This window comes from Bubalus kerabau, chromosome 22 (genome assembly GCF_029407905.1).
Source record: "Bubalus kerabau isolate K-KA32 ecotype Philippines breed swamp buffalo chromosome 22, PCC_UOA_SB_1v2, whole genome shotgun sequence".
NCBI classification, from domain to species: Eukaryota; Metazoa; Chordata; class Mammalia; order Artiodactyla; family Bovidae; genus Bubalus; species Bubalus kerabau.
The window spans coordinates 36,600,919-36,615,911 of record NC_073645.1 but is presented as its reverse complement, the minus strand read 5'-3'; the positions used below and the strand labels follow the sequence as shown (position 1 = coordinate 36,615,911).

Genomic DNA, 14,993 nt, shown 5'->3' with positions numbered 1-14,993 from the left:
CTGCTTCATAAAAGGCAAAAAAGTTAGTTAAAACATTTGGTATCATTATTGTTATCAGTAGTCACTGAAAATTATCTCATGATAATATTCTTTCCTGTAACATGGACTTAAGTCTTGTGCCAAGTAACAGCACAGATTACAGAATCATGGTTCAAATCATGGTCAGTGACTTTGCTGGTACACAGCCAGAATGAAGGAATTTGTCTATAATAAATAACTAAATAAGGAGCATACTTTATTTTAATATCAGGTGCTAGAACTGAACAATGGGTTTCTGGGTACCCGGAGGCCGAAATACAGTTTCTTTTCATAAATTACAGTGATGGTGGGGAGCAAGAAGAGGTGGCACTGGGTTGCTAGCCAGCTTGCTAAAATATATACTTGAGTTCTACTGGAGGTATGCAGTCTTGCTGTGTATCAGTTATTTGTAAAGGCTGACTGAACAAAATTCCCTTCATCATACAGGCACTACTGTCTGCACTACAGTAATAGAGAAATACGCTGATAGACAGAATGGCCTCAAGTGATAAACAGTCTCCAGGAATCTGCAGTGAGATTGTTGGTTGATTGGAAATGCTTTCTATCTCTCCAGATGGTATCTGTCCTTGAAGAAGCCATTCATTGCCTAGAAAATAAAGACATAAATTATGAAGACTGCATAAGAAATTGAGTAGGAAATCAGACAAACTTTACAAACACTAGATTTACTCAACTAACAATATTTACTGCTGCTGCTAAGTTGCTTCAGTCGTGTCCGACTTTGTGTGACCCCATAGACGGCAGCCCACCAGGCTCCCCCGTCCCTGGGATTCTCCAGGCAAGAACACTGGAGTGGGTTGCCACTTCCTTCTCCAATGCATGAAAGTGAAGTCATTCAGTCGTGTCCGACTCTTCGTGACCCCATGGACTGCAGCCCACCAGGCTCCTCCGTCCATGGGATTTTCCAGGCAAGAGTACTGGAGTGGGGTGCCATTGCCTTCTCGAACGATATTTACTGAAAGCCTCTAAATGCCAGGCATTGTGCTCTGTGTGAGGGACACAAGATATAAGTCCCTAATCTAGCCATCTTGATATCAAATTAAAATTCTTTCTTTGAACACTGCAAACATAAATTAATTTTCATTGAAATCAAGATGAATATTACAAGTATGGTTATAGATTTAAAATGCAAAATTAAAATGAAAATGTAGAAATGAAACCTATTAATAAGTCCTAGAAATAAACATAAGACACTTCAGAAAATAGTTAATTTTTACCAGATAAAAGTATCTAGAAATATAATATGCAAACTACAAAACAAACTAGGGAAAACAAACGTATGTACAACTCTGCAGTGACTTTCCATTAAAGACAGTGATGAATTATTGACTATCCAAAGGAAATAAAAAAAACTGATTTGTTTTTTCAGAAACAAGTAACACAGCATACATTATTCCAATGGACTCAGTGTAAAAGACAAATCTTTGTTTACTTCATTTTAATACATAAGACTCCTCTGAGACTTAAATATATAGATCATCTATACAACAAACATCTAAAAATCACTAAAAATCTGTCTTCTAGTATTAAAGTTTTTAAAACATCTTCATTCGCCCAATGCCTTCTCTCCAAAGGAATGTGTGTGTCACCCTGAGGAAGCACATACCTAGGCTGACAGCGTTAGAAGCGCTTAGCTATTAAGAGCCAGTGTGTGGGAAATGCAGGGCATACTTTCCTGCCATCTGAAATAGAATACACGGAACAAAATCTAATGACTTACCAACAACTAAGGGCTATCTGTACAAAAACTGGACCATCTACTGAGCAGTGATGAAATTCTATGTCTGTTTTTAGCTTCTCTTTCTTTTTTGACCTCAGGATGAGTCAACAGACCACAGCACCTGTCTCTACCTGTCCTCTCCTTTAGTTTATTGCTTCTAATATTCTGTTGATTGAAAATTTAAATTTGAGAAAAATATATCAAGTAAGAGTAAGGAAACTGTGAAAGGTGAGACTCTAAAGAGTTAAATGCAGAGCTTTTAAACATAATTCTTTTTAAAGTCTCTGGCCTTCTTTGCTTATTTCTGGACTGAGGAATATGTTTGATTTTGTTATACAGCAGATTAGTAAGGGAACTTCTTATATTTTAAATGAAAACAGGAAAATAATAAATTATGCTATTTTAATGTCCAGGTTTAGAAATAAAAGTGTTTCTGTAGACATTTTTCAGATATTTCACATGAAGGATTTGTGAAGCACAATATGCCCTTGGGGCTTTTATACTGCCATTTATTTATTAATTTATTGGCTTAAAACCTTCCCATAAATGCTGGCAGCTTTAAGGTTAGACCCACCAAAATTTAGTTAAAAATCAGTGTTATGTCTCTAAATAACAGGCCAAGAAGAAAAAAATGTCCTTTAATCACAGGTTTACAAATGTATCCTATAAAATAATATACTCAAAGACTTAAATTATTAGGATTCTTGCTTGAAAGTTTATTTGTCCCTATACCAAAAAAAAAAATTGTTTCCCTGGTGGCTCAGTGGTAAAGAATCTGCCTGCAGTGCAGGAGATGTGGGTTTGATCCTTGGGTGAGGAAGATCCCCTGAAGAAGGAAATGGCAACCCATTCCAGTAATGGCAACCCATTTTCCATTGCCTGGGAAATCCCATGGACAGAGGAGCCTGGTGGGCTACAGTCCATAGGGTCACAAAGAGTTGGACATGAGTTGGCAACTAATGCACAATACAATAAAAACAGAACCAATGCCTTGGATAAGTGTTAAGATAACTAAGAATTTTCTCTATAGGTTATTTCATTTTCCTTTAACACTATCTATACTTTGTACTCTAATAACTCAATATTAGTATCATTAACTTGTGTAACTGACAAAGTAGAGTTAAAATAAGCATGTTAATGTACCAATATCCTACTTAAAAATAATGTTTAAGTTCACGGAGAGAAATTAATTAACATGATCTCCCAGTGATGCAATGCTTTCAGACTAATGGACCTAGGCAGAACAGCTGAACTGGCAGTCAAGGACTTGCTCTAAACTTACTGAGGAGTGAATGGCCAGGGTCTGAGCTCTCTTCTGCCCACAAAGCTAGCTCCAAACATCCGCTAGTGCCGCATGGCTCAGAACTCTCCTCTGCAGGGAGTGGATGGTGGTGGTCTTCTCACAGGCTCAGTCAGTCCCTCCAGAGCCAGCACAGTTTCTTCTGGCTAGCCTACCAAGAGCTCTCTGCTCTCTTGCGTGGATTCCAAGTGGGCAGTTGCAGGACAATAGCTGCTGCCCTGAGAATGTACCAAGGTAAGAAGGCATAAAGCCTGGATCTGGGTAATGTATGAAAGAAAAGTGTGAGAGGGCATGAGAGAGGCGGAGTAGGGCAGGAAAAACTGAGTGAGAACATGTGCGAGAGCGTGGGAGGCTCGGACAGAAGAAGATCACTAGAGACAAGAAGTCAGAATTCCATTATAGACTACAACTATTTCACTTTGAAATTACTGCCTACTTTGTTAGAGACGCTGGAAAGCACTGCTATAAGACAAGCAGTATACTGATTACTTGTAAATTCATGAAATAAGTTCACACTGATTCAAATACACACCCAAATCTTAACATAATTTACAGTAACTGAATACTTTGAGAAAAGGCTCAAAGATCACAAATTAGACAGTGAGGACAAAGGCTCTGCCTGGATTCTAATCACAGTAATTCGTTTGTATTCAATTACACATCCTCCTCCAACAATGTTTTTTCTTCTACTCAAATGGCATACTTTTAAGCAATGGCTTTGGCATTCATTTTCTTGTAGCAAGCAAGTTAATGGGGCTCAAGTGCTACTTTGGGAATCTCTGGAGAAGAAAACACAGATCCAGGCTTAATTGGTCTCAATGGACATGAATCTGAGCAAACTCTGGGAGACAGTGAAGGACAGAGAAGCCTGGTGTGCTGTAGTCCATGAGGTCACAAAAAGTCAGACATGACTGAGCAACTGAACAAGTCAAGTCTTAATGATACTACTGAAATAAAATGAACAGCAATTGAAAGCTCTAAAGTATTTGATAAGAAACTAACTGGAAAAGTGAAAGATAATAAAACAACCAAAGAACTGAATTAGAATCTGTCAAGTTATTTCAGTTAAAAACAAGAATTAAAAAAAATTTTTTAAATCATACTCATGGGGGAAATCTAATTCTTTAGAATCTGTGAGATTTAATGGTATAGTGGTAATCACAATTAATACTGGATCAGGACTTCGGAGAACTTCTGATTAAACTACTTAGTCAGTAACTACACTCTTTTTTTAAATTTATTTTTAATTGGAGGACAATTGCTTGACAATGTGTTGGTCTGTGCTGTGGGATGTGCATCAGCTGTAAGTATGCATGTATCTTCTCCCTCTTGAACCCCCTCCCAAGCCCCCCACCCCACCCCTCTAGGTTGTCCCAGAGCTGCTTCCTCTTGCGTAACCTTGGCTGGAGAAAAACCACTTCCATGTGGACTAGACTGACTTTCAATTCATGACAGCCAGCCTCAAATGCAGCCTTTCAGCCGTTCAGCAGGCATACTGTATTTCCCTCATGAAGTCACCCTTTCACCCTTCGGACCCTCTTTCTTCAAACCTCCAAAACCTTCTCCCAATCCCCTTCTCACTCTCAGCTTGATGGTCACACTCCCCAACATATTAATACTAAGAAAACAAGCATGCAGAAAAACACTTGTGCAAGCATTCATCTCCACAACTTCCTATCCAGATCTCGGGGTCACACCTGGAGGCTTCCCTCCTTACCATGGAAATGCTGCCCACTTTCCTGGCAAAGACCAGTTTTCCACCTGTGCACTCGAGCCCATCTTCTCTCATATCTTCCTAAAGGATATCCACGGCTACCACACATCATCTTTTCTCTACTGATCTTTGCCATCAATAACAGCAAACACACTGCTCTCCCAACTCTGCTTTCCCCTTCAAGCAACTGCTCTCTTTCCTGTTATCTTTTTAACTAAACTCCTCAAAGAGCTATCTACATTTGCTTTCTACAGTTCCTTTCTTCTTTTTTAATTTGCTCTCATCAGGCACCTCTTTCATCATTCTGAAATAGCTCTGGTCGAGGATATAAATTAACTATAATGTTGAATCAAAGATCAATTCTTAGCCCTTATCTTAGCTCATCTATCAACAGCACTTGACACAGCTGATCACTCTCTCCTTAAAACACCTGCTCTAGAAAACGACCTTCTCTGAGTTTTGCCTGCACTTGCTTGCTTATTCATTCTTCAGTCTCCTGTGAGAGTCCCTCTTCCCTTCCTTGATCTCTATGCTGTAATGTGCCAGAACAGAGACACCAAAGTATAACCTATGGATGGCTGTTGGTCCACAACACAATGTGTTAACTCAACACAATGATAAGTTAAGTGCAGAAATGAAGAGTAAGGTTTGGAAACTTCTGTAACATGCAAATGTGTAACTGGTGGCCTTAAGTTTTAGAAAATTAAGTTCATTTCAAGCACTAGTAACCCTGGAGCTAGTTTGAGGTGGAGTGGCACAATGGAAGGGCTTCCCAAGTGGTGCTAGCAGTAAAGAATTTGCCTGTCAATGCAGGAGACGCAAGAGATGCAGGTTTGATCCCTGGGTTGGGAAGAGTCCCTGGAGGAGAAAATGGCACCCCATTCCAAAAGTCTTGCTTGGAAAATGCCATGGACAGAGGAGCCTGGCTGGCTATAGCCCACGGGGCTGCAAAGAGTCGAACATGATTGAGCGACTGAGAATGCACACACGGCACAAAGGAAAAGATAACTAAAGTAAGAACTAGCAGGGCTGGGTTCAAATTCCATCTTTTGACCTAATTAAATATATGCCCTTAAGCAAGTAATTTTATCTCTTTCAGCCACTAGTCTCCTCATTTATAAGAGGCTTAGAACACAGGGTGTCTTTTGATGCCTTTCAGTTCTAATATTCAAGGACCTATTATTCTAAGACCACAACAGTCCACCTCATGTGATGAACTTGCCTAGGAGCAAATGGCAACAATTATGATTATCTTTGGGTGAGTTACACAGTTATTTAATAAAGAAAGAGAAAGAATCTCAAAGACTAAAGAAAACTGCTAAAGTGGGGTTAGATCTGGATCTTTCTGTGTTATAAGACCCCTTTCAAATCCAGCCTAACTGTACAGTTAAAGTATCACATAACAAATGAGAAAATTTTCTAGATCAAACATCAAGAATTCATAAAATATTGTCATACCTTCAGCTGACAGAAACCAGCAACTGGAAGCTCCCTCAGTTAGCTTTGTTCCTGATGGGAGGTCTAATCTCAGCTTGAACTGAAGAGTCTGTCCGGGAGACGCAGCCACAGGGGAAAGTCTAATGCCTGGAGCAGATTTAGGTAGCTTGGGTAAGGTCTTTGGTTTTTCTGCTAGACATGGACCATCCACCATAGCATTTTCAGATCTGAAGACTGGGAACTAAAAACAAGAAAATCTGTTTTCTAAAGCACAAGTACTTTACAGTATTGTAGACTGAGAGAGCTTATTTTCAGACTTCAGTACAAAAGTGAGGTTCAATGTCAAGGAAACCTGATTGCCATTTTCTTCTGAATCAGAATGTGTTTACTTAGACTTCCTCATGATTATTTTGTAGGTTCAAAAAAAACTTCATCCTGGCCACAAGACCATCAACATTTATGAATGAAATGGAATGAAATTAATTGTTTAATATGTTTATAGATAGCAGGAAACTAAAACTTTATCAATTTAAATGCAGTGGATGTAATATACACCCTCTTATAATCTTCACTGCCAACTATAAGACATCATTCCTCTCATATCAGAGATCTATGTCAAGAGAAACGAACTTATTGTTATGATGGCCATCTGTGTTTTTATTTTAAAACACATCTTGGAAATTCCTAGAATTTTAGATAAAGAACTCCTGCATTTTCTGGACAAATGTGACATAGAAAGGGATAACTTGAAATTTTATTAGAGACCATGTCCATATCTTTAAAATTAGAATGTATTTAAGTTTCCTCTCATCTTATTTTTCAAGTCCTGAGAAATGTGGCTTCTAGACCTTTCTTTAAAGATTATTTGGTAATGGATTCACCATAGGAAACAAAGATTACACATCAGTCTGAGGATTGTTTAAAAATTAAAAAAACAAAAAAAACTCAAACAATCCAACCCACATAGTTTGCGTGTATCAGTATGTCCATACATTTAAAAACAGATGAGTCTTTTTTTTTCCTTTTCTGAAAGTTCATCAAATTCTCTCCAACTTCTCTATTGTTTTTCTCAAACACTCTTGGCACAGATGGAATTTTTATTTTAAAAATAACAGGATATCCTTGGAAAAGGCACCCACTGACTACTCTGTCTATATGCTTCACTTTCACCACCAGCGTTGGCCTAACCAAAAGTGCCTCAGTTGTTGCTAGGGATTTCAGAATCTTTCTTAAAATGATGCCCCTTAACTTAAAGATTACTTACCACGGAAACTGTTTTGGTTTCTAAATCCAACACTTTAATTTGATGGTTATTGGTGTCTGCCACATATAATAATTGACCATTCTCTCCAATACACAAGCCTCCTGGTTCATTAAAAGTTGAGTCGGTAAAACTGGAACCGATCATATTACTTGCATTACCAGTTCCTGCTAATGTTGTACAGTTTTTTGTTTTTGGATCCACAACTTTAATCTAAAAAGGACAGAACAAAAATTTATTTATCTGAAGCTCAGTTTCACATTTGTGGTATGGAAGAGTAACATATTAATAGGGAAGGCAGAGAATTCCTGATTGCTATTAGTTTTCTTAATAAACATCAGAGAAAGAACAGACACTTCCATATTTTCTTGAACAGCCAAACATTCAAATTAGCCTAAGGGGAGATATTTCATCCTGAGAGCTAAACACTATAAAATCCCCAGTTACAGTCTGTCTTCTAGAAGAAATCTTTGAAAAAATTATTTCATGTTCCTCTTTTCCCTCACAATGGGACACAGTTGAACTGACCTCCTTCTTAGGAACATCTAATACTGGCTGAGGATCTGCTACTTATGTTAGATGCTATGATTCCTGTGTTTCAATTACATTAAACTCATAAGCTTCTCATCACAAAATACTAATATTTATGTTCCAATGATTTTATTTTAAAAATGCATAGTAAAAATAAAATAGACAAAGAAAACAGAAATGTTGATGAAAACGAATTATTTGCTAACAGGCATGGCAACTATGCAAAGGCTCAAAAATGTTCATTTGTTAACTGACATATTAATTTCCCTGTTACCTGCCTTCTCCTTATTTACTGAAGATGTTACTCAACAGCTTTAGTGGCTTGCAATTCCCAATTTTCGGCTATCGTCATTGGGAATTTGTTTAGTCCTTTCCCCAACTCAGAGTACTAACACATCATTTCTGCAAAGAAAGGACCAAAAAAGGAACAGAAAGGCTTATGTACAGTTGTCAAAGACTGTTATTCCTCTCTACATTTTAGAGTGGCAGTTGTAGGAGGCTCACAGATCTTTCAGCATTTTAAATACCACAAGTGAAGAGCAGGGTATTATATAATTCTGTCAAGACTCACCTTGTGATTATAAGAGTCTGCCACATACAGTAAATTCCTTTTCTTGTCCCAAGTTACTCCAAGTGGATGCTGAAGCCTTGCACTGATTCCTACTCCATCAACATCACCAAAAGCAAATAAATTCTTTTTTTTGGAAAAGAAAAGAAACAGCATGTATTAAAATTTTTTCACAGAACTTTGTTAGGGTATATAGTGAAAATTCAGATGGCTGTACATGCTACTTAAGTTAAAGGGGGATAAGTCTGATTTCATATAAATAGGGTTGAGGCATTTGACTGAAACTAGAAAAAAAAATGACAGAATTCTGAACCTGATTTTTAATTTGTGGTTCTAAGGAATCTTATTCACAAAAATGGCACATCTGATTCAGGTCTACTACTCTGGAGCTCTTTCCACCCTCCTGCCAAATATCTACTCTTCATTTTCCCCTTGCTCAGTAATCACAATTTTATCCTTCCTTTCTCTCGGAAGCCTTGACATTTATACAGAATCAAATCAGATCAGTTAACTTTTCTTAGGTGGTTTTGTTACTTGTGCTTCTTTATAGTCATATTTCCTTTGGTTTGACTTCCATTTTAACATGGATAAGTCCAAGAATTTTCTCCTTCCTACGTCTTATTAACTTCACAATTCAGAAAATCGCAAGCTCACTTAACAGGCACACGGCGTAGAAGTGCTTTTCGTTACCATGGGGTCTCTTTCTCCTCCCACCAGGTGCTTCACTGCTCCATCTTTCAGCGAGACGGTTCTCACTGTGCTGCTCTCGCTATCTGCCACAAACAGGCAGCTCCAGGGATCCTCGGAGGCCAGAGACAGACCTGAAGGCTGGGCAAAGCCTGCCTTGTGAGGGTATGCATTATTTCGATTCTCTTCGTTTCCACTTCCAGCAAACCGAAGGCAGGTTCCTTTTTTTAACTCACTAAAGAAGACAAATTCACAGGGGAAGTGTCAACACTGTTACACTGACCCAGTTTAATTATTAAACAAATGAATGTAAATGATGAAGCCAATGGTGATAGCATTATATATTTAAAAAAAAATCTGCTGATCTTGACCTAGTTCAATTGTGCAAATAAGCTTTCATTGCGGTTTTTCTAATCATTAACTTATTTACCCACTGTATAGGGACCTTTCTACCTTTCTTTTTTTTAAACATACTCAAAAGTGACTATTCTCAATGATTAAACAGGAGATCCCCGACAAAGTTAAAAATACATGAATAAAGATCACATCACTGATGGGATAGTTTTCCTCCAAATGATCAGAGGCAGGTACAGCTAGATCCCACCTTTACATCCTGGTCTCTTCTCAGCTTCATGCAATATTAGATTCTGAAAGGGAATTAAAAAGATCCCACTCCAGTACTCTTGCCTGGAAAATCCCATGGATGGAGGAGCTTGGTAGGCTGCAGACCATGGGGTCGCGAAGAGTCAGACACAACAGAGCAACTTCACTTTCACTTTTCCCTTTCATGCACTGGAGAAGGAAATGGCAACCCACTCCAGTGTTCTTGCCTGGAGAATCCCGGGGACGGGGAGCCTGGTGGGCTGCCGTCTATGGGGTCGCACAGAGTCGGACACGACTGAAGTGACTTAGCAGCAGGTAATCTCTTCTAGCTCTTGAAAGTTCTGAGCTTAAATTTTCATTAAAAATGTTTTATTTTCTTGTACATAGAGACCAGGCTTCCCTGGTGGCCAAGTGGTAAAGAATCCACCTGCCGACCAGGAGACGTGGATTCAATCCTTGGGCTGGGAAGAGTCCCTGGAGTAGGAAATGGCAACTCACTCCAGTATTATTGCCTGAAAAATTCCATGGACAGAGGAGCCTGGAGGGCTACAGTCTACAGGGTTGCAAAAGAGTTGGACATGACTTTGCGACTAAATAACAAAAGATATAAGAAGAGACTAGCAAAAAGAATTAAAAGAATCATTTGTGAAAGATGGGTGTTCATTTTAAAGTAATAATATGATTTTGCTGCTTTAATCAATTGTACAAATCCATTTCCTATGTATACTAGGGAAATTTATATTTAAAGGACTATTGTAATGATTTCTTTGCAATATGGAGAAAGTTTTATACCTTGGTTTCTAAGTTTATGTCAGAGGAACTGTAAGGAAGACATGCTAGTGTCTTGTATTGAGGGGAGGGAAGAAGCTGACTTGGGATACAAAACAATGAGAGACTCTGTATCATTTTCTAATACTGTAAAACATGCAAAAAGAAGTCTAAAATGACCATCAGTCACTTACTGGTTAATATGATCCCAATGCTAATGTAGGTAGGGAACAAGGAGTGGAAGCAAAGGGATAGAAAATGTATAAATACAGCCATTTATTCAAGGCCTATTTATAAGTAATAACAAATATGCCAAACAAAGGAGTTATAACAATTTTACAAAGGAGTTCTCTTAATAAAAGCTAGAAATAGTGGGGAGAAACAGTAACTTCTAAAAGTTCAGTAGTTATTACCCCTTGAAGGTCAGTGACAAATAATGCATCCTTGAAATTGTAATGCAAGTCAGTGTGATCAGACTGGAGACTTTTCTATTGTGAACGAGTGACAAGTCTACTTAGTGAAATGTAGACACTCTTGCCTGTCTAGGTCCAAAACAGTCATCACTGAGAACAATGCAGTCTGGTCAGCTCTGCTGCTGCTTTTTTCCTCATCTATGTTGTTGGTCACCTCACTATTCAGCTTCTGTCAGCTCTGACCTGGATAACAGCAGTGCCCTCCTCCTTGGACCTGTCTGTAGTATTGCCACGCTCCAAATGCTACCAGTGTTCTTTCAAAAACACAAATCTTATCACATCACTTCCCAGCTTAAAACTTCTATAACGTCATGTAGAATAACTTTCAAATCTCTTAGAAAGATTCTAAGGATCTGGCTTCTACTGACATCACAAGGGTCATTTCTTGCCTGGAAAACCTCTCCCTTCTGAACTCCTTCCTACCCTCTGTCAGGTTCAGTCAGTAGCTAAAAAGGAGGTCTTAGTTAGTAGCTTCTTCCAGGAAGCGTTCCTTTGATACCTCAAATTTCATTTATATTGGATGTTCCTCTTGTTTATGTAAGAGACTATACCATTTCATCCCTACTGCAAAGCATAGTGCCTTGTTTGCTTAATAAATATTTTTCAATGGATGATTAAATGCTGCTAAACATCTGACAAAGCAACACACACACAATTCAGAATATCTGGTATTCTGGATATCCTCTCTACTGATAAAGGTAACTGAAGTGACTGGCACTTACTTTCTACAGTGATTTGATAGTCTTTATGGTCTATGCATTTCATTCATTTACTTCCGCAGACCTTCACTGAGCTCCTGTCATGTACCAGATACTGTGCTAGGTGCAGGGGACAAGAAGTGAATGACAAAGGGCCCTTTCCTTAAAGGGGCAGTCTAGTGGGAGAAAATAGCTTTGTAAACAAATAAGTGCAAACAAAAATACAGAAGTTGAGAGAGAGAAGAGGGGAGGATGGTGGGGTGAAGGGTGAGAGGGAGGGAAGAAGGGAGACATGGGAGGGGAGGGGAAGAGAAAGGCTGGGGTGTTAGAGGAAGAGGAAAGGCTTTACAGGAAAAATACAAGAAACTCTGTAGAGACACTACTTTTCCATCTTTATACCCCTGACAGTGGCAGCAATGCTACCCACATTCACTGCACAGGCACTAGGCTGAGCTTTTCACACATATTAATTCTCAAAACAAAACCTATGAGGTAGATATAAATAAGGAAAACTGAGGCTTAGAAAGTTAAAGTGACTCTCCTAAGCTCATGTAGATAAAAAGTGGCAGAGCCAGGCTCAATTTCAGGCCTGACAACAAAACCGGAGCTATTAACCATTCTTCCATGCAGTCTTCAAATATCTGAATTAATCAGGGATATTAGAAATATGTGTTAAAAGATGTTTCCAGTTCTCTTTGTGAATGCCTGATGAAACTGCTCTTTCTAAGCTACTCAAGGTTGGGTGTGGTCCTAAGACATACTTGGGCTGATGAAACGTAAGTAGAAGTGGAATGTCACTTCTGAGGAAAAGTTTTCAGAGCCAGTGAACACCTCACCACCTCTCTCTCTCTGCCAAGACAACTGGCAAAGCTCCAGATGGCGGCTGCTGCATCAGCTTGGGTGGCAGAGTAGTGCTCCCCCTGCAAACAAACCTTGTCTTAAGCCACCAAGAACCAGAGCTGTTCATTATGGCAGCATAGCCCCGCATATCCTGTCCAGTACAGTGGGTGTTACAAGGACGGAGACTTTCGGAAAAGGAATTCTGTGAACTCCATGTTTACCCAAAGAGAGATGTTACCACTTACTTTTTCTTTGGTAATCTGCCACAGTCCAATAAGAGTGCCCATATCTGATGAGTCCCTGCCATGGCTATCCACAGAATGTTATCTCTTTCGACCTCTGAACCTTTATGAAAAGAAACAGTAATTATCATATATGTATCTGATTAACAAACACCCCCAGTTGTTTCAGAAATTTAAAGTAAGGGAGACAATAGTATGTTTATAAATCATCTGATAGAAGGAAGTAAAAACATTTGCAATGTTTTAAGTCATTTTGGAAATTTTTCCATTTTCCTTGTGAAAGGTTTACTTCTTAAAAATAAAAATATACATTCACAGAAATCCAAAGTATTCTCAGTAGCAAAATGTCCCTCTACATCTCTGGGCACGATGTTTTTAAACATTTGATTTCTTATTTTATGTGACAAGAAATGGCTTGATGCACGTTCTCCAAAGAAACTTTGGCAGTCAAGAACCTAAATTACATGCTTCAAGAATACAGGAATAGTTCTTTGAACAATTTCTCATGGAAGAATTGTACCTTTTAATAGTTTAAGAAATGTATATTTCCACTACATATTAGCTTTTAGGCTTAGACTCACATCACTACTGCTATTTAAAAACCTACTGTTTAATTGCTGTGAACCTTTCTCAAAAAGATATAGTTGACATGTAATAAAGCTAGAAGTACAATATATTATACCTGTTTTCTAAAATTAATAAATAATTGTTTTTTAAGACTGATATTACAACTTATTACAATGTGACAAGGCTCCATTTTGAAAATTAATTCTATTGTTAAAATATTTAATTATTTTAATTTAAACTGAATTCTGAGTCTACTTTTACATGTAGTTGAGATATTTTCACTAAAATAATTTGGTCAGATGTATCTTATGCTAAAAGAAATATCTTGGTAAGATTATTTTTTTTTACTTTCTTTAAGTAGTTGTGTCCAGAAGAAATTTTTCTTCATTAACCTGTATTATTTTCAAGTGTATTTCACAGCAACAAAAATAAGGTGATGATCAACAAATTGTGGTGCTGTATGCCAAGCACGTTATAGAGAATATTACCCAAATCTTCTCAAAAGCCCCAGAAGACAGGTGGCCCTTTACAGAAGAAACTGAGGCTCAGAGAGGTCATGTAACTTAACAGGATCACAGAGCTAGTAAATGAAGGAACTGGAATCTGAACCCAGACAATCCAACGGAAAATTCTATTTAACATGTTGCTGCTTTCTCTGTTAATTGCTATCATAGAAATCTAAAGGAAGATAGTTTATTTCAATTTAATTTTTCATAGTCAAATACTTTTATAAACAAAAACTGTATTAAAAGTGACAATGGCATCTATATGCTCTGGGGACTCAGTCTCTGCTTAATCACTTTAAAACTAGATCAAAAGCTCTTCATTATTATATTCTTATTTTATTTTGCCCCTGCCACGTGAAGACAAAGCTTAGAGGTGACCTTCTATAAGCCAGAAGAGAGCTCTCACCAGAAACCAACTGTGCCGGCACCTTGACTTTGGATTTCTAGCCTCCAGAACTGTGAGAAAATAAAATTCTGTTGTTTAAGCCACCCAGTCTGTGGCATCTTGTTATGGCAGCCGAGCTAAGATATTCCCCATGAATAGAAATGAGACAAGGAGATCTGCTATCAACACTTATTTAGCATCATATGAAGGTCCTAATTCATACAAGTAAGAAAAAGAAGCAAAAAGCATAAAGATCGGAAATAAAACTGTAATCATTAGAAGATGACATGAGTTTAAAGCCTAACTTGGCCAAAGAACTGTCTGGTTTCTACACGAGTAAAAGATCAAATCAGGTGTCCAACTTCTCCAAACAGGCCAGTCTAGTTCAACTAGGGTTAACTGTAAGAGGCCAAAGCTTCAAAGTAATATTAGTGTGAGCCTCTGTTTGTTCTTGGTCTCTGTGTACTTATTTCCTTTAGAAGCTAGGGGTATGAAAAGAGTGCAGAAGCAGAGGCTGTGTCAGATTGGGATTCAGGAGTTGATATGATTCTACATACCAACTGATGAGGATAATGATGGGGGGGTGTGGTGATGAAAAGGATAACCATTCAGAACACTTCCTAGTTTAAGGCACTGAGCTAATAATAAGCCCTT

General features: G+C 38.2%; 1 protein-coding gene across 1 annotated transcript in view; it reads right to left on the bottom strand.

Annotated features, from left to right (window-relative positions):
• Window positions 1-216: 216 nt before the first annotated feature.
• Window positions 217-14,993, bottom strand: part of NHLRC2 (NHL repeat containing 2) — a 54,862-nt gene continuing 40,085 nt past the window's right edge. The window contains exons 6-11 of the mRNA XM_055560671.1: window positions 12,885-12,984; window positions 9,261-9,492; window positions 8,574-8,696; window positions 7,475-7,684; window positions 6,232-6,451; window positions 217-625 (exon numbers count right to left, since the gene is read on the bottom strand). Coding sequence (XP_055416646.1) covers window positions 369-625; window positions 6,232-6,451; window positions 7,475-7,684; window positions 8,574-8,696; window positions 9,261-9,492; window positions 12,885-12,984 — 1,142 coding nt within the window. The 3' untranslated portion in view covers window positions 217-368. The remainder of the gene's footprint in view (window positions 626-6,231; window positions 6,452-7,474; window positions 7,685-8,573; window positions 8,697-9,260; window positions 9,493-12,884; window positions 12,985-14,993) is intronic.